At 37.4% G+C, this 26,475-nt stretch overlaps 1 protein-coding gene across 2 annotated transcripts in view; it reads left to right on the top strand.

The window, feature by feature from the left end:
* LATS1 (large tumor suppressor kinase 1) overlaps nt 1–19,389 on the top strand; it is a 32,612-nt gene extending 13,223 nt beyond the window's left edge. Inside the window, exons 2-7 of one of the 2 annotated variants that reach the window (XM_047859397.1) lie at nt 206–353; nt 4,150–5,660; nt 7,905–8,487; nt 11,087–11,269; nt 11,469–11,575; nt 15,471–19,389. In XM_047859397.1, coding sequence (XP_047715353.1) covers nt 206–353; nt 4,150–5,660; nt 7,905–8,487; nt 11,087–11,269; nt 11,469–11,575; nt 15,471–15,980 — 3,042 coding nt within the window. In that variant the 3' untranslated portion in view covers nt 15,981–19,389. Of the gene's footprint in view, nt 1–205; nt 354–4,149; nt 5,661–7,904; nt 8,488–9,305; nt 9,370–11,086; nt 11,270–11,468; nt 11,576–15,470 lie in introns of those variants that run through there. The other variant, XM_047859398.1, reaches the window with a different exon arrangement.
* Nucleotides 19,390–26,475: the final 7,086 nt, after the last annotated feature.

Raw genomic sequence — 26,475 nt, 5'->3', positions numbered from 1 at the left:
TGTGAAAGATTTGAAGATTTATTTTCTTTTTTACTTTGAGATTGTATGGGTGTTTGTAGTAGTTTTACAAACAGGACATTCATATGGTTTGGGGCCCTGTTATTCCTAATTATGAATTTCTCTGGTGGAGTTCATAGTGCTCTTTGCCTCTTAATTAATTATCAGATTCAAACTTTGTGTCTTTTTTTTTTAAACTTCATACCAGGATATGGTTATACAAGCTCTTCAGAAAACTAACAACAGAAGTATAGAGGCAGCAATTGAATTCATTAGTAAAATGAGTTACCAAGATCCTCGCCGGGAACAGATGGCTGCAGCAGCTGCCAGACCTCTCAATGCCAGCTTGAAACCAGGTGATTAATCAGACATTTTTTTTTCTCATTTCTTAATAGTATTGTTTTAGAATCATTTCAGTGTATCAACTCTCGGGGCACCTGGGTGGCTCATTTGGTTGATTGTCCAGCTTTGGCTCAGGTCATGATCTTGCAGTTGGTGAGCTCAACCCCACATCAGGCTTGCTGCTGTCAGTGCAGAGCCCACTTCACATCCTCTGTCCCCCTCTCTCACTGCCCCTCCCTAGATTGTTAGCATATTACAGAGGAAGAGAAACAACCATTTTGCTTTAATGAGAACAAACAGGCTTAGGTGATGTAGGGAAGATAAGGAGTTCCTTTCTGATGCCTTCAGCTTTCTCTGAAGTGTAAAATCAGGTCATGTGTCTGGAGTGGTGTGTGAGGAATGGGGCAGGTGATTTGAGGAGACTCAGAACAGGGGAGAGTTGTAGTGGAGACCAAAAGAATCAGTAGAATTTCCTGACGGTGCTAAAGCCATTTGATGATGCTGATCATTGAATTTATAGTGGAATCAATCTGCACTTTACTCCACCTTTTCTGGCAGGTGTGAGAAAAAAGTGGGTAACTGGAATCATCTGTGAGTAGAGTTCTAAACAGGTACAAATAAGATCGATAAAGGGAGTTCAGAATGTTGATAAAAGTGTAATTTATAATTTAAATTCTTAATCAGAGCATATTCCTCCTCTGCCTTTAGTGGCGTTTCATTCCTTCCAGACATCTCTTGATGGCCTTGATGTTCTCAGACTTTATCCAGTACCCCACTTCCCTTCATTTACTTCTCTCCAGTCATACTGGGTTTCTTTTTGTTCTTGGAAAATACCAAGCTCCCAGTTTAGGACTTTTGCCTACTCTTAATTCATCTGCTTGGTGGAGCCTTTTCTGTTCTGAATGTCATCCCTTTCTGTCCTGTTACTCTCTATCATTTGACACCATTTATGGTTCCTTCATTGGATTTATCAATACACAGATATTACCTTGTTTATTTATTTTTTGTTTATTTATTTTGAGAGAGACAGAGACAGTGTGAGTGGGGAAGGGGCAGAGGGAGACACTGCCAGCTCAGAGCCTGATGTGGGGCTTGAACTCACAAAACTGTGAGATCATGACCTGAGCTGAAACCAAGAGTCAGAAGCTTAACTGACTCAGCCACCCAGGCACCCCTACCTTGTTTATTTATTTGTTTGTTATCATTGTCAGTCTTCTCCCCCAAGAATGGAAGTTCCATGGGGCCAGGGATATTATTTGTTCACCACTGTACTTAGATTAATTAGATGCTCAATAAAAATTTAATGAATGAATAGAAATGAGAAGAGAAAAGGGAATACAGAGGAAAGTAAGAAGTAGTGGACCATGGATTTAAATTAGATAAAGTGGGGGTGCCTGAGTGGCTCATTCAGTTAAGTGTCCAACTTTGGCTTAGGTCATGATCTCACAGTTCATAGGTTCGAGCCCTGGATACGGCTCTCTGATGTCAGCACAGAGCCCACTTCAGATCCTGTCTTTCAACTCTCACATGCACAAAAATAAATAAACTTAAAAAAATAATGAAAACAAAATAGCCAAAGTGTATCACAAAGAAAGCAGACGATTAATGAAGTAGGGATTAATATGGAGGTCTTAATGGGGTTGAAGAATGCTTGTAGTAGTAGTTAAATAGGAAAGGAGAGTTGTGGTCCAAGAGTATAAACCTCAAAGAAGTGATTTTTAAAAAAGCAGATATGGATGATATCAAAATTAGAAATGTTATCTTAGGAATGATACTTGAGGTAGAGTCGAGGGGAGGAGACCAAGGAACTGAGAGGTGAGGGTGATGGATGGTCCGTCCTTGTGGATGCTGAAGTTACAGAATGATGGCAGGGCTTAGGGTAGACCAGGTGTCAAAACTATGGGTGAATGAGGATGAACAAGTAGGAGTTCGTTAAGTGAGAGGAATGAACGTGGCCGCCCAGATAGCATGAGCGTCCAAAGAGTGTGAAGGAATAATAAGAGGTAGAATCCCATCTTTAGCTCAGTTCATTTTTTAAAGAAAACCTGTTAATTGCAAAGGACCGAAAAGAAAGTAATGTCAGCAGAAGATAACCAACTTTAAGGAGGTGGTGGGAAAGCTTGGGGCAGAGGTTATGATATAGGAGCATTTGTTGGAGGGCAATAGTGGGAGGGTTTGGGAAGTGGGAGAACACAGAGAGCTTTATGGGAGGTACAGAACAGAGATGGCAATGTACTTGAAGGTTGCGGAGACTTCTGATTTAACTGGTAAAAGCCGGCGGAGTGAATACATGTTGTCTTTAGCCTCAGCTGACTCTCTGAGGAAGGTGCGACTGAGCTTGGAGGCCAGAGGACTTGCCTAGGTTGCCCAGAGTGATGATTTTCCTCAAGTCATAGACCCAGTATGCTGCCCAGTCTAGCTGACATAGACTGTTACACTGTACATTTTTTTTAATGTTTATTTTGAGAAAGAGAGAGAGTGGGGGAGGGGAAAAGAGAGAGGGAGAGAGAGAATCACAAACAGGCTCCTTGCTGTCAGCATGGAACCTGATGTGGGGTTTGATCCCACAAACTGTGAGATCATGACCTGAGCCCAAATCCAGAGCCAGAGGCTTAACCCACTGAGCCACCAGGTGCCCCTAAACTGTACATTCTGAACATTTACCTTTTTTTTCTCATATGTGTTATTAAATATATTTTCTCCCAGGATGATATTGACCTTTCAGATTTGTAGATGTTTCTTATTTTGTTTTGAATGTTGTTAAATGTTTTATGTATTTAGATCTGTCAGTCTTTACTGTATGTTCTCTACCCTTGTCCTACCTGGGAAGACCTTCCCAAGAGGTACAAGAGAGGTACCCCAATATTACTGGATGTTCACTTGTTTTTTTCTTAGTGCTTGTATGGTTTCATCTTTACACTGAAATACTTAATCTTTCTGTAATGTATTTCTATATATTGAATTTTATACAAATGTATTTTATATATTTTTAAATGTATTAAAGATCTTTTCCAAGTATCCAGACTATTTTAAAAACTTCATTTGGGGGCCGGGTATGAGTATCATATATTTTCTTGCCTATTTCATTTATTTGGAAATTTTAGTAAAGAGAAACTCTGTAAAATCTATATTTAGTGTTCAGCTAGTTACCCCCTGGTGTCTTAGAAATATATTTAAAAGTAGTTGTATCTATTAAAATTTTAAATGGACAAAACTTTGGCTCAATAATGCCACTTCTGATAATTTATCTACCTAACATATATATGAAATGATATCTGCACAAAATTTTTCGATGCCTTTTTTTTTTTTTTTTTTGTATAGCAAAAGACTAGAAACAACCTTAATATTCTTCAGTAGGAAAACTGATTAAATAAATTTGGGTATATCCATACAGTGAAACACTGTGGTGACATTTTTTAAAAGTAAGAAAACATTTTATATACAGAATCTTCAACATTTTAAGAAGAAGAGTAGGCATAATAATATAAATAGGAAGTATGCTATTTACTTGTATATCCCTAAAATATCTTACTAATGATAATGGTTACCTTCAAGAAAGGAAGCTGGTTGGCTAAGGGACAGACGTGGGTATTCTTTTGTACTTCTAGAATTTTTAGCCATGAAAATGTATTACCTAGTCAAAATAAGTAAAATTTGAAAGGTAAAATAATACTACTGTACTAAACTTTGATTTTTATAATTCTTGAAAGAGAGTTACCATTTAGCTGTGTCAGAATTCCAAACTTAATTTTTAAAAAATAAGATGTTAAAAACCTGCTTTTTTTTTTTCTCTCTGTTTTATGACCATAGGGAGTGTGCAACAACCAGTTAACCGCAAACAAAGCTGGAAAGGTTCCAAAGAATCCTTAGTTCCTCAGAGACATGGCCCACCACTAGGAGAAAGCGTGGCCTATCGTTCCGAAAGTCCCAACTCGCAGACAGATGTAGGAAGACCTTTGTCAGGATCTGGTATAACAGCATTTGCTCAAGCCCACCCAAGCAACGGACAGAGGGTGAACCCCCCACCACCTCCTCAAGTAAGGAGTGTCACTCCTCCCCCACCTCCCAGAGGCCAGACTCCCCCTCCAAGAGGTACAACTCCACCTCCTCCCTCGTGGGAACCAAACTCTCAAACAAAGCGCTATTCCGGAAACATGGAATATGTAATCTCCCGAATCTCTCCAGTTCCACCTGGAGCCTGGCAGGAGGGCTATCCTCCACCGCCTCTGAACACGTCCCCAATGAATCCTCCTAATCAGGGACAGAGAGGCATTAGTTCTGTTCCTGTTGGCAGACAACCTATCATCATGCAGAGTTCCAACAAATTTAACTTTCCACCAGGAAGACCTGGAATTCAGAATGGTAGCGGTCAAACTGATTTTATGATACACCAAAATGTCCCTGCTGGCACTGTGAATCGGCAGCCGCCCCCTCCGTATCCTCTGACCCCAACTAATGGACAGAGCTCTTCTGCTTTACAAACAGGGGGATCTGCTGCCCCTTCATCATATACAAATGGAAATATTCCCCAATCTATGATGGTGCCAAACAGAAACAGTCATAACATGGAACTTTATAACATTAATGCACCTGGACTGCAAACAACGTGGCCTCAGTCATCTTCTGCTCCAGCCCAGTCATCCCCAAGCAGTGGGCATGAAATCCCCACATGGCAACCTAACATACCAGTGAGGTCAAATTCCTTTAATAACCCGTTAGGAAATAGAACGAGTCATTCTGCTAATTCTCAGCCCTCAGCTACAACAGTCACTGCAATTACACCAGCTCCTATTCAACAGCCTGTGAAAAGTATACGTGTATTAAAACCAGAGCTACAGACTGCGTTAGCACCTACACACCCTTCTTGGATACCCCAGCCAATTCAAACGGTTCAACCTAGTCCTTTTTCTGAGGGTACCACTTCAAATATGACTGTTATGCCTCCTGTTGCTGAGGCTCCAAATTATCAAGGCCCACCTCCACCTTACCCAAAACATCTGCTACACCCAAACCCATCTGTTCCCCCATATGAATCAATCAGTAAATCTAGCAAAGAGGATCAACCCAGCTTGCCCAAGGAAGATGAGAGTGAAAAAAGTTACGAAAATATGGATGGTGGGGATAAAGAAAAGAAACAGATTACAACTTCACCCATCACTGTTAGGAAAAACAAGAAAGATGAAGAGCGAAGGGAATCTCGTATTCAAAGTTACTCTCCTCAGGCGTTTAAATTCTTTATGGAGCAACATGTAGAAAACGTACTCAAATCTCATCAGCAACGGCTACATCGGAAAAAACAGTTAGAGAATGAAATGATGCGGGTAAAACCTTTTAAAATGCAGATTTTTATACTTGATCATCTGTTTGCTTAGTGTTTATTTTTAAATATCAGTCCAGTGTTTTTTCCTTCTTTTTATAGCTAAGTACATTATCAATTATTTAAAGTCAGTAAACTTTAATGTACTTTTGATTATACCATTTTATTTTAGTATTTCAAAATTTACTCCATTTCCTGTAATAAAGTTCTAATAAATTAAGAAAAATATACTTTATGGAGTGCTATTTAGGTGTACATAATCCCTTTTTATGGAAATAGCAAAGGTTCTTTTCTTTCTTTTTGCAAAGGTTATTTTCTAAGTTGTATACATTTTCTTACAACTGTTTAAACTAGCTAGAAATATCTGGGTACATCTCTTGATATGAAACTTTTTTTTTTTTACTTATAGTAGTTTTGGGACCTTATTCGTCAGGTTTATTCATTTGGTTGGTCTTATTAAAAAGTATCAAAGACTTATCTCTTCAGTTATTTCCTCATCTAATTTCATTTTTTTTATAATGTACTAGAAAAATATGCTGAAATTATTAAACCACTAAAAGGGAGATCAAGAATAAGTGCTCACTCATTTTAAATTAGTCTGTTGTGATTCTATGTACATTATCTTCACTGGATATTATGGTGATACTATCATTGTTACTATTTTTGTCACATTTTACAGTTCAAACAAATTTAACTTTCACTCAGAATCCAAGAGGCTTAAATTTGTGATGAAACTTCCTCACATAATTTGAGGGCCATTCTTTTAAATTTAATTTTTTTTTTAATGTTTTATTTATTTTTGAGAGAGAGACAGAGTGCGAGTAGGGAAGGGGCAGAGAGAGAGGGAGACACAGAATCCCAAGCAGGCTCCAGGCTCTGAGCTGTTAGCACAGAGCCTGACACCCGGGCTCAAACCCACGAACCGTGAGATCATGACCTGACGCTTAACCAACTGAGCCACCCAGGCGTCACGAGAGCCATTCTTTTAAAATGATTTGTCTAAATCTGATTTCACAGTATTGTTATTCCTGCTATAAATTGAATTTTCTTAGATGAGAAACACCATGATAATCTGTATGACCCATCCATATTTTAGCTCTTAGGATTTCTTACTAAGTCTGTCTGTATGTATTTTCTTAGTTTATTTTTCCTTTTTCCTCTTCACTTTCACTAATAGCTGATTTAAACTTTTATGGTGTTGGAAGCTTTGCTGACTTCTGTAGCCTCCATTACTGTGTAGGCAAGTAAGATTTTAAGAGAAACAGTTCTACACTAAGTCTGGCATGCCACCCTTCTTAAAAGATACTGCATGCAAATGTGCACACCCTAACAGAAGCATGAGGTTGCTATATTCTAATTAGGCTTGCATTTCTAGAATTAGACTCTACTTCTTACATTCCTATTCTATTTTAACCCTTAAATTAGTTTCTTATTAAACTAGCCAAAAATAAACTTCCTTCTAAATCCAGGTAGTCCATGTCTACTCAGAAGTTGGCTTTTGTTTTTAATCTGTTTTTTGGTGTCTTCATAAGTCACATTGACTATTCTTTGAAATGTTCCAAAATACCGAAAGGATACCTTGTAATCAAACAAGTTGTCCTTTTTAAATGCGGTAGGAGAAACCTTTTGCATTTTGTGTTAGTGGTGGCTGTGCACCCTACCTACCCTTCCTCTAGTGCCTGAGAAAAATAAAAGAAAGATGGGCTGTGAATGAGTGGTTAAGTTAGAGAAGACATTCTTTTGTTCTTAATACATCAGTTTTTTAGAATAAATGAATCTGGAGGGAAGAATTTCTTTTCATGAAAGAAAAGAGGAAGAATATTTTAATTGTAGGCATTCCACAAGAGAAGCATATATAATAAAGGTAGTCTGATCACATAATTTGGGGTGAATATGCATGGGGAGATGGATGAGGATGCATGTTAACAGATGTTTGGTTGTTGCACATTGGGAACTTTGTTGGGGTGCATTAGAAAACAGTAGGAAGCTGACCGTTGGTATCATCTTGCTCTTCACGGCAGAATCTGCATAAAAAAAAAAACTCACCTTTGTATATCCTGTTAACTATCCCTTAAGCTGCACTTGTGTTAATTAATTTTCTCTGAAGTATATTCTAGATTTCTAACATGCTTCATTAAAAATTATTATGCATTTAACCTTTAAATATATGCCTGAATTTTTCCAAACTATTTTTTAATATTTGGTATAGAAGCTAATTCCTCATTTAACCTTTAGTTTATTTGCCTAGGTTGGACTATCTCAAGATGCCCAGGATCAAATGAGAAAGATGCTTTGCCAAAAAGAGTCTAATTATATCCGTCTTAAGAGGGCTAAAATGGACAAGTCTATGTTTGTGAAGATAAAGACACTAGGAATAGGAGCATTTGGTGAAGTCTGTCTAGCAAGAAAAGTAGATACTAAGGCTTTGTACGCAACAAAAACTCTTCGAAAGAAAGATGTTCTGCTTCGAAATCAAGTCGCTCATGTTAAAGCTGAGAGAGATATCCTGGCCGAAGCTGACAATGAATGGGTAGTTCGTCTATATTATTCATTCCAAGATAAGGACAATTTATACTTTGTAATGGACTATATTCCTGGGGGTGATATGATGAGCCTATTAATTAGAATGGGCATCTTTCCAGAAAATCTGGCACGATTCTACATAGCAGAACTTACCTGTGCCGTTGAAAGTGTTCATAAAATGGGTTTTATTCATAGAGATATTAAACCTGATAATATTTTGATTGATCGTGATGGTCATATTAAATTGACTGACTTCGGCCTCTGCACTGGCTTCAGATGGACACATGATTCTAAGTACTATCAGAGTGGTGAGTAAAACCATAAAATTTGTACATATTAATATGACTTGTAAATGTAATAAGATATAAGGTATTCTCACTGGATGGAAGCCATAAGTCCTGGTTTCAGTCTTGACTATTGGATAAATGTGAGTGAATCCTTTAGACACCAAGACTTATAAAATGAAAGAATGTGTTAGATTATTTCTAAATATCATTATTTAGAAATAAATAATGAGAAAAATCCCAAGCAGGTTCCATGCTCAGTGGGACCTCACAATTGAGCCGAAATCAAGAGTCAGACACTTAACCAACTGAGCCACCCGGGCGTCCCCCAGAATTTTTAAATGAAGCCCCATACCCACCATTCAGCTTAAAAACTAGATTGTCAATGCTTCTGAAGCCCTTAAACGATTGCTTCCCCTTTTTCTTCCACAGAACTAACCATTATTTCAGAACTTCGTAATCACAGTTCTTTACTTTTCCCTATACTTTTCCCAATGTTTATAACCCTAAACAATGTTATTTTATTTTGCCTACTCTTGAACTTTATTTCAATGTAATCATTCTATATGTATTCTTCTATGTTCACTTCTTTTATGTATTTGAGGTTGATCTGTGTTATTGCATATGACATGTATTTTCAGTACTATTTAGGATTCCGTGGTATGGCTATTATGCAACTTATTTAACCTTAAACACTCTATGTACATGATTTTGTTCAATCTCACATCACTGTGAGGCAGGATAAAGAAACTGAGGCTTAGTTAGATGAAGCAATTTGCCCAAGGTCAGACAGAAAAGAAGTGTAGGGGCTAGGCTTTGAACCCAGGTTTGTCTGATTACAGGGCCCATGTTATTTCTACTACACTACACTGCTCACCAAGATCCCTTCAAAGCGCTAATGGAAGTGTAAGTCGATCTAACAATTCTTGAATACTTAATATGACCAGGTTCTTTACATATATTCTAATTTAAGGGTCACAGCAATCTTCTCAGGTAAGTATTAGCCTCCTGTGTTTCTGTGAACCCAAGTAGATTGACAGTAAGTGGATAGAACTGAGACACTTGAACCTGTCTCCTCAGAGTCACCCTAAATATTTGGGGTTCTTCTTAAAAATATGATTCGTGGGCTCTATTCCAGTCTTGTGATTTAAAATCTTCACTGGAGGGGGGAAATTGTACTTTATTTTTTTAAAGTTTGCTTTTTATTTTTTTACTTTTTTGAGTAGGTGCCATGCCCAGTGTGGGGCTTGAATTCGTGACCCTGAGATCAAGAGTTGTATGCTCTACTGACTGAGCCAGCCAGGCACCCTGCCTAGATGATTATTACAGTCAGTTTAAATATGAGCTGTATTTTTCTAGGTGATTTCATCCAGTCATGGCTTTAAATGCCATTTCATTCCAGTGACTTCGAAATCTCTCTCTCTAGAAATTGCCCCTCCCGTTCACGTGTGTGTCTAATAGGCCTTTTAAACTTCACATTGCCAATAAACAACTCTCAATTTCTCCCCCTCCAGTCTTCCCCATGTTAGTAAATTGCACTACCACCACCCACTTAGTTATCCTTGATTCTTTTTTCCCCACACCGTCTACATCTAATCCATCAATAAATCCTGTTTATTCAACCTCTAAAAATACGCTTGATCTGTTCACTTTTCTACATCTCCACTGTTACTGTCAGGGTAGCCTCTGAACTGGTCACTCCTCACGCTTGTCCTCCCTACAGTTGGTGCTCTACATGGCAGTTAGTGTTTTCTTTTTGAAACATAAATCAGATCTTGTCGTTCTCTTCAAACTCTCTGGTATCTTCCCACTGCATTTGCAGTAAAAGGCAAACCACTTCTTTTGCTTATTAAACCCAGGTGCACCGGCTCCCACTCCTATTGTCCACCATTCTCTCCTAATTTACCAGCCCCACTGGTCTTCTCTCTTGTTACTGTTGTTTCTCTGTGGAATGTCTTGCCCTGGTTTTCGAATGGTTGAGTCCCTCTGGTTTTTACAAATGTCACCTCAGTTCATCTTCCTGAGCCACCCTAGTACATTTGTCATATTACCTCACGTTGATTCTTTGAATGGGATGCATCACTATTTTTATATATATATTTTTATATGTATCATATATATGCATATATATGCATCACTATATATATATATCGATATATATATATATGTATATATGTTTGTTGTGTTTGTCCAATACAGAGAAGCTACCTGAAAGAAGATCCCTGTCTTATTTGTCGTTGTCATTTATTGAATGAACAAACACTGATCTCATTTGTTTGAAACTTTGTTCAGAATAGTAAGGGGAAGCAGTCTGCATAACAAATTCCTGATCCTACGAACTCATGACTTTAATTATCATCACTTAACATTGAGTAAATTACTGAAACTTATACTAATTTTTCTTAGAGTAACACTTGTCCTATTAGTATCTCGGAGCACAGGCTGTAGTTAGTAATAAACACCATCAGTGATATGGTATACATTGTGTCTTATTTTGTCTCAAGGGAAGAGTACTGTTAACTCTAAACCATGATGTCAAAAGATTAAACAGTCTTTAGGCTCACTCTTGTTCTCGTTGCTTTTATTTATTTATTTATTTATTATTTACGTACTTACTACATAGGTGACCATCCACGGCAAGATAGTATGGATTTCAGTAATGAATGGGGTGACCCTTCTAACTGTCGATGTGGAGATAGATTGAAGCCATTGGAGCGGAGAGCTGCACGCCAACACCAGCGGTGTCTTGCACATTCGTTGGTTGGGACACCCAATTATATTGCACCTGAAGTGTTGTTACGAACAGGTAAAAACATTAGTTTTGTGATAATCTCAATAGGCCTTTAGACCAGCTGAAATTTACATTAATTAACATGTGGCGTATTTTTCAGGTTTATAATAAAAATTTTAATTATACAGCATTTTGGTGATTTAATATTTTGATTGTATTCTGAGCACTTTTTAAAAAGTTTCTGAATAACTATAACTTTGGTATCTTATTTTAGGCTATACACAGTTATGTGATTGGTGGAGTGTTGGTGTAATTCTTTTTGAAATGTTGGTGGGTCAACCTCCTTTCTTGGCACAAACACCATTAGAAACACAAATGAAGGTAAGATATAGCATCTATACCAAAGACTTGTCAGAGTCCCTGTATCATAGACTTTTAGCAATCCTTTATTTAGAACATCTTATTCTGGAATTTAAGAATGAATTTGTAAGGTGGGGCACGTGGGTGCTTAGTTGGTTGAGCATCTGACTTGATTTTGGCCCAGGTCATGATCCCAGGGTCATGAGATCGAGCCCTGCATCAGGCTCCGCACTGAGCATGGAGCTTGCTTGAGATTCTCTCTCTCCCCTTCCCTCTCTCTTTCTCAAACAACAACAACAAAACCTGATTTAAAAAAAAAAAAAAAGAATGAACTTGTAAGGAGGCACCTGGCTGGCTCAGTCAGTAGAGTGACTCTCGATCTTGCGGTCATGAGTTCGAGCCCCACCTTGGGGGTAGAGTTTACTTTAAAAAAAAGAAAAATGAATGAATTGGTAAGGTTAGAGGAAGTCACTGAAATTCCAGGAGTGAACTCTAGTGTCAGTCAGCCCACTGTCATCACACTGTCACTCATGTGCTTGTATACTCATTCCATTCTCATGGAAGTCTTTAGTACTATGTGCAGATTTATTCTAATTTACTTTTTGTCACCTTCTGGCTCCTGGCTTTGTTTCCTTCCATGCATAGTCTACCCCCAAACAACAAACAAATATCTGTATCTCCACTTGAAATTACCTCTGGCACTTAAATGAGAAGCTGCCCACAATTTTGGTCATAAACAGTCCCATTAAAAACCCTTCAGTGGTTCTCATGTCCATGGATTAAAGTCCAAATTTATACTCCCTTCCCTGTTCATACCATTCCCTCTGTCTGGAATGTTCTTCTTTCTTTCTTTCCCATCTTCCACAACTCTCCCTACTTTCTTAAACCTGCTTAACTCCTGAACTAACTCATTCTTAATCATTCTTAAGATATCTCTTCTATGATGTTCCCCCTGAGTTGTAACTACTTCTTTCGTTGCATTTAATATATTTAAAACTTCTTGGGGTGCCTGGGTGGCTCAGTCAGTTAAGCGTCCAACTTGAGCTGAGGTCATGATCTTGTGGTTTGTGAGTTTGAGCCCCAGGTCGGGCTCTGTGCTGACAGCTCATATTCTGTATTTCTGTCTCTCTCTGCCCCTCCCCTGCTTATTCTCTTTCTCTGTTTCTCTCTTTCTCTCAAATATAAATAAACATTAAAAAAATTTTTTTAATATATTTAAAACTTCCTGTAAAATTTCTTTTAAGTATAGGGGTGTTGATAATGCATTCTCTTAGGTTTGATTCAAATTAGTTTGTCTGAAAGTGTCTTTATTTCCTCTTCATTTTAATATATATGTATATGAAACTATATGCATATATATATATAAATGTGTGTGTGTGCGCACGCGTGTGTGCAGGCGCGTGTGAAAAACTGAATGCTTTCTCCTCAAAATCAAGAACATAGCAAAGATGTGTGTTTTTACCAGTCTTATTAGACATAGTTCTAGAAATCTTAGCCAGGGTAATACAACAACAAAAGAAATAAAAGGCATACAGATTAGAAAGAAATAAAAACTTAGCCTATTCAGAGATGACAACATAACTTTCTATATAGAAAATCCAGGGAATTTATGAAAAAACTCATAGAAATAATAAGTGAGTTTAGCAGGGTTGTAGACTTATAAGGGTAATACATAAAAATCTATTGTATTTCTATATTTAAGCAATAAATGACCAGAAACTGAAATTTAAAAGCAGTCCCATTCAGGGGTGCCTGGGTGGCTTGGTCAGTTAAGCATCTGACTTCAGCTGAAGTCATGATCTCATGGTTCATGGATTTGAGCCCTGTGTCGGGCTCTGTGCTGACAGTTCAGAGCCTGGAGCCTACTTCAGATTCTGTATCTCTCCCTCTCTCTCTGCCCCTTCCCTGCTTGTGCTTGCTCTCATTCTCCCCACCTCTCTCAAAAATAAATATTAAACATTAAAAATAAATAAACATTAAAAAAATAAAAGCAGTACCATTCATAGAAGTTTCCTCCAATTGAAATATACAGGGGGGTGGTGCCTGGGTGGCTCAGTCAGTTAAGTGTCTGACTTCGGCTCAGGTCACGATTTCATGACTTGTAAGTTCAAGCCCCACATTGGGGCTCTGTGCTGACAGCTTGGATCCTGGAGCCTGCTTGGGATTCTGTCTCTGTCTCTCTGCCCTTCCTCTACTCATTCACTGTCTGTCTCTCTCAAATATAAACATTAAAAAAAAGAAATATGCAGGTATAAATCTAATAAAACATGAACAAGATCTCTATGCCGAAAGCTACAAACTCTGATGAAAGAAATCAAGAAAGATCTTCATAAATGGAGACATGTACCATATCCCATGTCGATGGATTGGAGGACTCAACATAGCAAAGTTATCACTTATCTCCAAATTAATCTATAGATTTGATTCCATCCTAATTTTTGTAGGTACAGATGAGCCAATTCTAAAATGTATATGGGTAGGGCGCCTGGGTGGCTCAGTTGGTTAAGCATCTGTCTCTTGGTTTCGGCTCAGGTCATGATCTCATGGTTTGTGAGTTCGAGCACTGCATTGGCCTCTGCACTGGTGGTATGGAGCCTGCTTGGGATTTTCTGTCTCCCTCTCTCTACCACTCCCCTGCTTGCTCGCATGCACATGTGTGCACGCTCTCACTATAAACAAACAAACAAACAAACAAACATTTAAAAGTAAATAAGTAAAATGTATATGGGTGAACAGAGGAACTAGAATAATGAAAACAATGTTTTAAAAGAAGAACAGAGTTAGAGGAATCAACCACTTTTAAGAATTACTATGAAGTTACAGTAATCTAGACGGGGTGATATTGGCAAAAGGACACAAACATAGATCAATGGAACAAGATACAGAATAGAGAAATAGAACCACACAAATATGTCCATTTGATCTTTGACAAAGGTGCAAATGGAGAAAGAATAGTATTTCAACAAATGTAGGATAATTGGTCGGCCATATTCAGAAAGTACTGAAACTTAATGTAAACTTCATCCCTACACAAAGATTAACTCAAAATGGTTTGTCGATCCAGAGATAAAATATAAATGCTATACTACTATAATACTTTAACTATAAAATCTTTATGGCCTAGGGTTAGGGGAAGAGTTCTTAGAAATGATACCAAAATCATGATCTATAAAAGAAAAAGTTGAGAAACTGGAATTCATCAAAACTTAACACTTTCAGTATACAGAAGACACAGTTAAGACAATGAAGACAAGATTCAGCTTGGGGGGAGACATTTGCAGACACATTTCCCACAAAGGGCTTGTATCTAGACCATAAAAAGAACTTTCGAAACTCAATAGTAAAAAATATTTCTTGATTACCTACTACCTTTCTTCCGTCCTTCCCTCTCTTCCCTTCCTCCCTCCCTCCCTCCCTCCCTCTCTCCCTCATTCTGGTTTATTCAAAGTCAGAATAAATATTTATTGAACGTCTATTAACGATGTGCCAGGCAACTTGCCAAGCACTAAGAAATACAAAGACAAAACATGATCTATAGCCTTATGGAATTTTATCTGTGGTAGAAGGACATAGACAGAACAGGTCCCACGAAGTCTGTACTATGATACCAGTAAACACATGGAACGGGACAGCGCAATGGAAATTGTCATTTCTGCCATAGGTAGAAGAGCTTAACAGGGGAGCTAAAACTTACAGTGAGTCTTAAAATATGAGTATAAGTTGCCTGGGGGGGAGGGAATGGGAGGAAAGGTTATTTCCCATCAGCGATTCATTCATTATTAAAGGTAAGGAAGGCAGAATACTGTGCAATTTATTTTTAAAGATAAAAATAGGTAAGACTTTGGTATAAAACTTGGAGGACATTTTTTTCTTATTTACCTCTTCCCTCCTAATTTCTAAAAAATCCTCTTTAAAGGTTATCAACTGGCAAACATCTCTTCACATTCCACCTCAAGCTAAACTGAGTCCTGAAGCCTCTGATCTTATTATTAAACTTTGCCGAGGACCAGAAGATCGCTTAGGCAAGAATGGAGCTGATGAAATAAAAGCTCATCCATTTTTTAAAACAATTGATTTCTCCAGTGACCTGAGACAGCAATCTGCTTCATACATTCCTAAAATCACACACCCAACAGATACATCAAATTTTGATCCTGTTGATCCTGATAAGTTATGGAGTGATGATAATGAGGAAGAAAATGTAAACGACACTCTCAACGGATGGTATAAAAATGGAAAGCACCCTGAACATGCTTTCTATGAATTTACCTTTCGGAGGTTTTTTGATGACAATGGCTACCCATATAATTATCCAAAGCCTATTGAATATGAATATATTAATTCACAAGGCTCAGAGCAACAGTCAGATGAAGATGATCAACACACAGGCTCAGAGATCAAAAATCGTGATCTAGTGTATGTTTAACACACTAGGAAATGTAATGAGGATTTGCAAAAAGACCTGAAACGCAGAGTTTTTTGAGGCTCCGAGAGTAAAATTATGCAAATGTGACAGAGCTATGTATGAGTGCTCTGTGTACAATATTTTATGTTCCTAAATTATGGAAAATCTTTTTTAAATGTTAATTTATTCCAGCCTTTTTAATCAGTAATTTAGAAAAAAAAATTGTTATAAAGAAAATAAATTATGAACTGAATATTATAGTCAGTTCTTGGTACTTAAAGTACTTAAAAAAAAATAGTGCTTTGTTTAAAGGAGAAACCTGGTATCTATTTGTACATACACTAAATAATTTTAAAAGACAAGAATATTTGAAATTTTTTTGAAAGACAGTTTTAGTTTTATCTTGCTTTAACCAAATATGAAATGTACCCCACATTTACAGATTTTTTTTTTTTTTTTTTTTTTTTTTTTTTTTTTTTTACCCCATATGCTGGTTTTTGGTACAAAATAAGCTATAGAAATTAAGCCATTATGGTGATGAGTGTTCTTAGGCTAATCTGATAATTTACATCTTGTAATTAAGAAATACAGGGTTGAAACAGTATGCTCATCAGAAGAAAAAATACTGCATTTTCTCTTTCTTATTTTTCCCCTCTGTGGAATATTTACTCTTCTAGCATTTATTTCTCAAGAATTACTGACTTTAAAAGAAGCAAAGCACTACCATTTTTCTTTCTATACTGGTATTTTTAATGCTGCTTCTAGTTTTAAAAGGGAAAAAAGATGCCATAAGTCAAAATTTACAATACCGGATGCTAAGATCTTTCATATTTTTACTTCGAATTTTTTTTTTTAAGTTTCTACCATCCTAAGCAGAAATATTATTTTCAGTTTCATAAGAAACTTTAAGTAGAAAAATTATTTGTGGGTATTCACTAGAAAAGTACTTTTTCTGCATAGTGACAGTTTTGATTATGTCATCAGTAATGTTATATGTTTCCTCTTTCAGAACAGTGCTGTATATACAAGTTGTTATTGGCAAAGGAAATCTGGCTATTTGGCAGTATTTTACCTATGGGCAGAAAAAATTATTTAACTCTTAAGGTGTCTGTTAGTAATTAGAGAAAGTTATATAGTGGTCTTAGTAGAAAATTCAAATCCTCCTGACTTAATTTAAGGTTAAATAATATGTTTTTCAGCATGCCTATTTATATATATATATATATATATATATATATATATATATATATATATATATATATAAAAAATGTTTAGGTTTTAAGGAACACTTGTGGTTTCATACCAAAATACATTTAGCTTATTTTTTAGGAAGGGGAAAAGGGCTCTATTCTGACATTAGTAAAATTTGTATTTTAGTTCCTTTCCTTTAAGATCCTCTGATAGGGAATTGTTTTATCAAAATTGTATATGTGTAGATAAGAAGAGGCGTAATTTTAGTGATTTTCAAACCAATGGAAACAAGCTAGTGGAAATCCTATATGTAAGTGAAAGTAAAGGCAAAGCTGTTCCAGTTGAATTGGGGAGGGCAAAGAAGATTCATTAGTTCGCACTTGCACCTTTCCATAGGTGGCTGTCTCAGAGCTCAGCTTATAAACCACTGCATACCCCACTGTGTGTAGTGGTGGGTCTTGGGGGTTCGTTGGGTTTTTTGAGAGTCTGATGAAAGTTGCAGACTCTTTTCCCAGAAAATTGCACATTAACACACACACATATAATGCTGCGTGCAGTCTTAGGGATTCTGGACATGTTGAAAACTGTCACAAACTTGGTTAAGGACCTCTGTCCTGTAAGAACACTGATACACTAAACTCAGAACTTTGCTTTAAATTTACTGGTTAGTACTCAGATTAGCACATCTTGTATAAACACTGATAATTTGTGATGGAAAAATTCTGTACATGTGATAACGTATCCCTAGGAATGCCTTTCTCTCGCTGGTACGGCACTAAGGCATTTTAAACATACACTTGAGGGCATTGAAATACATGTTTGGCTTGTTACAGGCTTGATACGGAAATATTTCTGAAGGACTTCTAATCATTAGAGAATTGTAAGAAAAGGCACTATACTGAGTTGGCAGTCTTCACTTCATGGAACATTTGATTAGTCGTATAAAATCCTGTGCAAAACAAAATAGTTCAAGAATTTTTAGCTCACTACTCAAATTTTAAGATATCCCTCTGGCTCTTTGGCTTTTCTCAGTCAGATTTATTGAAATTTCCACTTGGTTGTTTTACTTCTGGATTGTGGTACAATGCCGTAAGAACCAACTTTGTTACCTTCATGTTCTAGGAAAACTAGGGTGCTGTCTCCTCCCCATTTCTCCCCACAAAATCTGTGTTGACACTACAAATTGTGTGTTCTTTTAAAATTTCCTCTGACGATATGAGCTTTCTGTGTTTATCTAAAGCAAGCCTTTAGTGTCTGCAGTTCTAACAGTTTGGATATACTTATTAGCTCTCCTATTCCCAAACTATATCTGGTTCTTCTAGCATAGAATCTGGTGCTTCCTGACCAAAAATAGGAGAACAACATAAAAAATCTATATGCATTCAATTGAAATAGAGTGAAAACATTGGTTATACATGTTTTCTTTTTAAAATCATTTTCCCACTCATTTGAAAACTTGCTGTCTTTCTTATACTTACCCCCTTTTTATGTATATTAATAGTATTTATAAAATGTGTTCTATAATTATGTAACTGTAGATACTATTATGTATTGTCCAGTGACATCCTAAGGCAGGCCCTATTGCTGTATCTTTTCTACCTTATTTGTAATAGGAACCATAGAATGTATGACTAAGAAGTCACTTTGAGATTGACTTTTTAAAAAAGTTATTACCTTCTGCTGTTGCAAAGTGCAAAACTGTGAGTGGAAATGTTTTATTCTGACTTAATAATATGTTAGAAATTAGAGAATACAGTGGGAGGATTTTTAGATATTGCTGCTGCTGTTACCTAAGGTACTTTAGAAATTTTTTCTTTAATATACAAAAAATAAACAAAAATCCCTTTGGTATTTAAAGTGAAACATTTATTTAGCCTGTTTGTTTTAATCTAAAGCAAAAAGTAATTTGAGTCAACATATTGGTATGTTTGTAAAGCGCCTTAATATATCCCTTTGTGGAAGGCACTATACCACAGTTTACTTTTATATTGTATTGTGTATATAAGTATTTTGTATTAAAATTGAATCAATACAGTACTACAGTTTTATAAAATAATGCTTTGTTAGGAAAAGGAATTACAGCTTTGCAATATAACTAAATTGTTTTGCATACTTCTGAATGTAATAGATATGAATAATCAGCCTGTGTTTTTAATGACTGTATTTGTATTTTCCCAATCATTTTCTCTAGTGTAACATTTGCTGGGATAATAATAAAAAAAGAATTCAGATCTTTCAATTATGTGTGGAAAGCTGATTTTTAAGTCATCTATGTAGTTTGATTTTAATCTTTATTAGAGAAAATTTGTGATTAAAACTTTGATGTTTTGGAATTAAAATATATATAATGATAATACCTAGTTAGGTTAAGGCAAACTGAGTAAAGTAACCCAGTAAAATGTTTTCATTTTGCCCCACATAAGTACAATATATATTTCGTGTTGAAGGCTTCCTTTAGATCAGCACAGATTTAAACTTTTCTAATTATTAAACTCCTCATTTAGTATCATTTGAGTCCACTTAAAAATGTTTTAAATATGTAGTTGACTAATGTCTTTTCCTTTATTTGCAGTCCTTTATCACATGTTTGCCTACCAGAGAAAATACATATATTGATATTATAATTCTAATACATATATTGATATTATGTATAAATCAACTTTCTACAGATGCACACATTTTTAGTTTTATTTATCCTTTTTCAAGCATTACCATCACTCTTAGTGTCCTTTATCCTCATGTTTGCACTTCTTTATAAAATTGTATTTGGTCTACATGAGGCTGTTGTATAGTTGATGTAAGTTGCATTATTCCTATGATTCATTATACTACATTGTAGACCCTTGTTTGGTATGCTTGTGACTCTACTTTGTTATGCCAAAGCCAAACACACAAAAATTGTATCTGTTTATGTGTGTGAAGGGTAGAGAAGAGATATCAAATTTATGTCTGAAATACATGCAGTTATTGTTCTCTTTAATATCTAATCTCTCCTTCTTCCTACTTAGAAGATCCAGAGATCTGAAACATACTGCTGGATTCAGAATCTGGGTGGAACTTTGAGTTGTTTCCCCTGGAGAGGGGTTAAATTTTTCTGTATTGGAAAAAGGGGTTCTCATGAGAACTTAGCTCTCACAGTGGTTGACTCATGACACATGCCGCTCTCGTTCCCCCACATCCATTCTGTCATTCTGTCTTTTACGAATAGAGCCCCCATCCCTGTCCAATTTTGACTGTCCTAAGCGACCACATGTTTTTCATATTCCCTTGTAATTAGGTGTGGCCACGTGATTGGCCCTTGGGATATGAGCATATGTGATACTTAAAGTTCATACACTTAAAGTTGATACTGCTTGCCCTCCACTTGCTTTTCCCCTTTTCCCACAGTATGGAACAGGGACAGACTGGTGACTGTTGATCGTGAGAGCTAGGAAAACACCTTGGTGGTAGATCAACAAAATGAATAAAACCTGGTTACCTGAGAGACTGTGTGATGTGGGGCTGTATGTCCATCCTGGACTGAGATGTTAGAGAAAAGGAATGACCAAGTAAGCTCCCACTGGATTGACTTCATCTCATATAACTACTTTAAACTCGGAGGAAAATCCAAAAACATCCACCTAAAGATACTGAGTGGAACCAAGAGCAGGCAGATTCTGGATCGAAGACAACCCTTGGCAGAGAGGAGTGGCACTCGAGGGGTATCTAATTTTCAAGATACATTGCTTGAGAAAGGCCCAAATCTCTAGCTGAATCATTAACCACACATCTGTGAGGAAGAATCCAAGAACAAAAGGACTAAACTGGTATTTGAGGTGCTGCCCAACAGAAAGTGGATCAAATCTAATTGCCTGCTTAACAACCACCACCCAAACAAACACCACCTCCAGAGATACATCACAGATTTGAAACAGGGGATATATAACACAACATATCCAATATCCAGGATACACTTCAAAATTACCTGACCTACAAAGAAATACAAAAAATATGACCTAGTCTCAAAAGAAAACAAACAGTGGAGGTCAACTCTAAGATCCTATTCTAACGTCTGGAAGTGGCAAAGACAGTACAATGGCTCTTATAACTATGCACAATGATCTAAAGAAAAGTATTCTCATAACAAATATAAAGATAGGAAATCCCAACAAGAAAATGGAAGCTATAAAATAACCAAAAGAGGGGCGCCTGAGTGGCTCAGTTGGTTAGGTGTCCGACTTTGGCTCAGGTCATGATCTCAGTTTGTGGATTCAGGCCCCACATCAGGCCCTGTGCTGACAGCTCAGAGCATGGAGCCTGCTTCGGATTCTGTGTCTCCCTCTCTCTCTGTTCCTCCCGCACTCATACTCTGTCTCTCTCTCTCAAAAATAAATATTAAAAAAAAAAATAACAAAAAGAGACTGTCCTTTGAAGACATAAACTGGCAGAATATGAGAAAGCTCATGAGAGGGCCAATAAATTGCATTATTTCATTGCATGTATGATAAAAAAAAGACATCTGGAAGGTAATTAATGAATTGGATATCATTGATTGTCTCTGGGGATGGGACCTGGATTTCTAGGGTGGCAAGAATAGGAGGAAGACTTCTCATTATATAATCTTTTGTATTATTTTTGAGTTTTAACCATATAAATACAAAGACATAAAGTGGAAATAAAAAAAATCTAAGTTCAAGTGAGGGACCTGGGCATAGACAAAGGAAGATTCACTTTCACCGAAATGAGAGGCAAAAAACAAAGGGCAGTGTGAAGTAGAGACATGTGTAAATTGGAGGGTAAAAGTACTGGAATTGGGCTTAGCTGCATATAAAATGCAAACGATCACTGCTTAGAAATACAACATCCGAGCTGGCAGTCCACACTTCGCGTGTTCAATTCTGCCACCTCCATCATAGGGCTTCTATCCTAAAGGTTACTTATGTCAGCACTTGGCTGCTTATACATACTGTCTCCCATCTTTCCCCTGTTCTAATCTGATAAAAAGAGGGGATGGTGACAGGGAATAAGGGGGAGTTTCAGGGCCCCTCCCTTTAAGGTGCCTTCCTCCAAGTTGTACATAACACTTGTACTGGCCAGAAGTTAGATCTGTGGCCACACCTCGCTGCGTAAGAGTCTGGAAATGTGGTTCTTATTCCAGATGGCCCAATTTCGTCAAGTTGGTTCTGTTACTAAGTAAGGAAAATGAGTATTTGGTGGCTGGATGGCATTCTCTGCCTCAGGGAGCAAGTTGAGGGAATTTCGACCTAATAGTTTCTATCTTCTCTGAGGGTGGAGACGTAGTGATTTCCTGAGATGACAGAAATGGGTAGGTAGGTGGCTTGAGGAAAGTGGTGAAAGTTTGAAATAACTAATGTCAAGAGTAACAGAGAATGGAGGTGAAACATGAAGAAAAATATGCTTCAGGTGGGTTGGAAGTTACAAAGTTGTGTATCAATCTTCATGGTGGTGTGATTTTTTTTTTCCCCCTGTAGCATTCAGCAGTCTGGGAGTAGCAGGACTGTGATGGAAGGGTGTATATAATAAAGTGGGTTTTTTTTAATGTTTTTAAGTTTATTTATTTATTTTGAGAGAGAGAGAGAGCACAAGCAGGGGAGGGGCAGAGAGAGGAAGAGACAGAATCCCAAGCAGTCTCTGCACCATCAGTGCAGAGCCCGATGCGGGGCCTGAACTCACAAACTGTGAGATCATGACCTGGGCCGAGATCAAGAGTCGGATGCTTAACCAACTGCACCATCCAGGCACCCCTGTAATAAAATTAATGAACAACACTGGGGATCTGCCCCAGTTGGTTACTGCAAATATTTTAACAGAATATAGAAATTCAGTATTCTTACTCATGGGTAGAATTTTCTCTGGGGGCCTGGGTGGCTCAGTTGGTTGAGCATCTGACTTCAGCTCAGGTCATGATCTCATGGTTTGTGGGTTCGAGTCCTGCCTTGGGGTCTGAGCTGACATCTCAGAGCCTTGAGCCTGCTTTGGATTCTGTGTCTCCCTCCCCCCCAACCCCTCTCTCTGCCCATCCCCTGCTTTTATGCTCTCTCTGTCAAAAATAAACATTAAAAAAAAAGAATGTTCTCATATATACATATATATAGTCTGTATCCTAAGAGATGGCTCAAATTTTTGAAGTATGCGAAAAAGGACTGCCACATGCAATCGACCAGGTGAGTACAATTAATAAAGTGGTCTGAAAAGTCCTTTTAGATTTCTCTGATGAAATGGAAATTGTTTTAAATTTAAATTAAAGAAATAAAACAGTAAGTAATAAAAATTTAAATTAAAAAATGATTTAATGTATTTATTTCTTCTAGAACTTTCTCTCTGTGTAATTCCACATGTCACCACACCTCTTGCAAGTCTCCCAATCTTCTTCCTCCCCTCCAAACCTTCCTACTCACAGCTGCCAAATTAATCTCCCTATTTGCTATATAAGTTATGCCTTCATTTGAAAACTTGCATGGCTCCATTTTTCCTATTGAATATTTATTATTATCACTCATATAATAATATATGAGTGTCATGAGTAGTCATGACTGTGGAACACACATTCTCTTTTTCTTCTTCAGAGCACACTGCAGAGTTGCACAGTCCCATCCCTTTGAAGTCAGGCTTGGTCACATGACTTGCTCTGGCCAATGAGATACGGGCAGAAGTAGCAGGTGTCATATCCAGACAAGTTGTGCAGATTATCTCATTTTTCCCCCCTACTGCCAAGGGTCCTAGTGCCTGCATCCACTCTGCTATGAACATAGAGAGTAAACGAGAAAAAAAAAATCGTGTTAAAAGGAGCACAAGTTTATAGCCCCTTTGGTAAACTCAGAGTTCTATTATAACTCCAGGGAAACTTCAGGGGCACCTGGGTGGCTCAGTAGGTTAAGCATCTTACTTCGACTCAGGACATGATCTCACGGCTTGTGAGTTCGAGCCTCATGTTGGGCTCTCTGCTGACAGCTCGGAGCCTGGGGCCTACTTCGGATTCTGTCTCTGTCTCTCTGCCCCTCCTCTGCTCACACACTTGTCTTTCTCTCAAATATAAATAAACATTTAAAAATATTTTAAATTAAAAAAAAAAAACTCCAGGGAAACTTCAGAAGTATTAATCTAGCCACATTTAGTGTCATCTGTTCTCAAATTGTTTTCTCCAAGCTATAACTAACTCCTCTTGTTGATTTCTCAATATAATTTTTGAGCCAGTTAATTTTTTTGACATTTTGCTGCCTGAAGGAGAGTGAGTCCTCAAAGGACGGTGCTTTCAAGCACATTTTTTTTTTTTTTAACTTTCAGATTCTCCAGCCTTTTGGATCATCTAGCTAGCCCAAAAAGCCAGTTTATCCTGGAATGAAACACTTTTTTTGGTGTAAGGGAAAATGTTTATACTACCATTTAAAAGAACAAATCCTGTCATTTGAAACCTCTGATTTAGCGGTTACTACAGCTTAGCCTCGTCTTACCTAACTAGTACAACTAGTGAAGAAATGGAACGAGTGAATGTAAGCCACTCTGGAGGTTTATTTATTTATTTACTTTAAAAATGAACTGAGGCACCTGGGTAGCTCAGTTGATTAAGCGTCTGACCTTGGCTCAGGTCATGATCTCATGGTTTGTTGAGTTTAAGCCCCATGTCAGGCTCTGCGCTGGCAATGTGGAAACTGCTTCAGGTTCTCTGTCTCCCTCTCTCTCTGCCCCTCCCCTGCTTGCACTCTCTCTCTCTCAAAAAAAAAAATAAATAAATAAATAAACATTAAAAAAAATAACTTCATTGAGGTATGATTTATGCACAATAAAATGCATCCATTTTGGGGTGCTTGATTGGCTCAGTCATTGGGGCATAAACTGATCCCAGGGGATCTTCCTGGGCATGGAGCTTACTTAAAAAATAAAATAAAACACATCCATTTTGTGTGTATTCGTTGATGAAGTTTAATAAATATATACATCTGTGTAACCAATACCCTAACATTTTCATCATCTCAAAACATTTCCTTATGCCTCCATGAAGTCTAATCCTTTTCCAACCCTCCTCCCAGCCTCAGGCAAACACTGATCAGCTTTTTATTACTATAGATTAGTCTTGCCTGTTCTAGAATTTCATATAAACAGAATCATATAATATGTATTCATTTTGTTTTGAGGTTTTTTTTTTTTTTAATGTTTATTTATTTTGGAGACGGAGAGAGAGCAGAAGTGGGGCAGAGAGAGAGGGAGACACAGAATGGGAAGCAGGCTCCGGGCTCTGAGCTGTCAGCACAGAGCCCGACGCAGGGCTCGAGCTCACGAACTGTGAGATCATGACCTGAGCCGAAGTGGGATGCTCAACGGACTGAGCCACCCAGGCGCCCCTGTTTTGAGAAGTTTTCAAAGTACAAATGGGCTTTCTAATTCACCATACATTTGCATACATAAAAGATGAAGGTTGATTCATCCTAACTAGGGTAATTAATATGTACCTCCCCTAATTGTTTTTTGTTTTGTTTTTTTAAGATATACTAGTTATAGTTTCCGGTGCTTCATTACAATTCAGTTCCTAGCCACCATAGCAAAACAATTATTTTCTACTTAGGTAAGACTTTAAGCTTTAGTTTTTTTGTTTTGTTTTGTTTTGATCCATCAATGCCTACAACAATGCCAATAGCATAGTAGTTGCTCAATAAATATTTGTGGACTAAATGGACATATTTTCCTTGAATTGCCTTTATATAAATCTTTGTTAAATTACTGAGATGATTTAAGATTAGAATTTTAATTCCCATGCACTCCTACAGGAAAACGTTATCTAGGGCCTCATTCCACCTTAGGTGGAGGGAGATGGCGATTAAGACTGGACGAAGCACGGCCAATAGCACTGTCGAGTACATATCTATAAATTGTGAAACATCATAGTATTGTGTGTTGTCTGGTTGTATTAAAACGATGACCAATGGGGCGCCTGGGTGGCGCAGTCGGTTAAGCGTCCGACTTCAGCCAGGTCACGATCTCGCGGTCCGTGAGTTCGAGCCCCGCGTCAGGCTCTGGGCTGATGGCTCGGAGCCTGGAGCCTGGAGCCTGCTTCCCATGCTGTGTCTCCCTCTCTCTCTGCCCCTCCCCCATTCATGCTCTGTTTCTCTCTGTCCCAAAAATAAATAAAAAACGTTGAAAAAAAAAATTAAAAAAAAAAAAACAAAACGATGACCAAAAAAAAAAAAAAATTGTTCTTCAAGAAAATAAAATTCCACTAGCAGCAGGTCCGAATATCTTTCTTTACCGATTCCCTATTTTATTCATCTTATGCCGTGACAGGCGCCTCCAGTGGAATTCTGCGTATTTGGTTCTAAAACTGGCTTTGTCA

This window comes from Prionailurus viverrinus, chromosome B2, assembly GCF_022837055.1.
Source record: "Prionailurus viverrinus isolate Anna chromosome B2, UM_Priviv_1.0, whole genome shotgun sequence".
In the NCBI taxonomy this organism is placed as follows: domain Eukaryota; kingdom Metazoa; phylum Chordata; class Mammalia; order Carnivora; family Felidae; genus Prionailurus; species Prionailurus viverrinus.
Note: the sequence above shows the minus strand (reverse complement) of the source record. Positions and strands in the feature narration are given on the sequence as shown.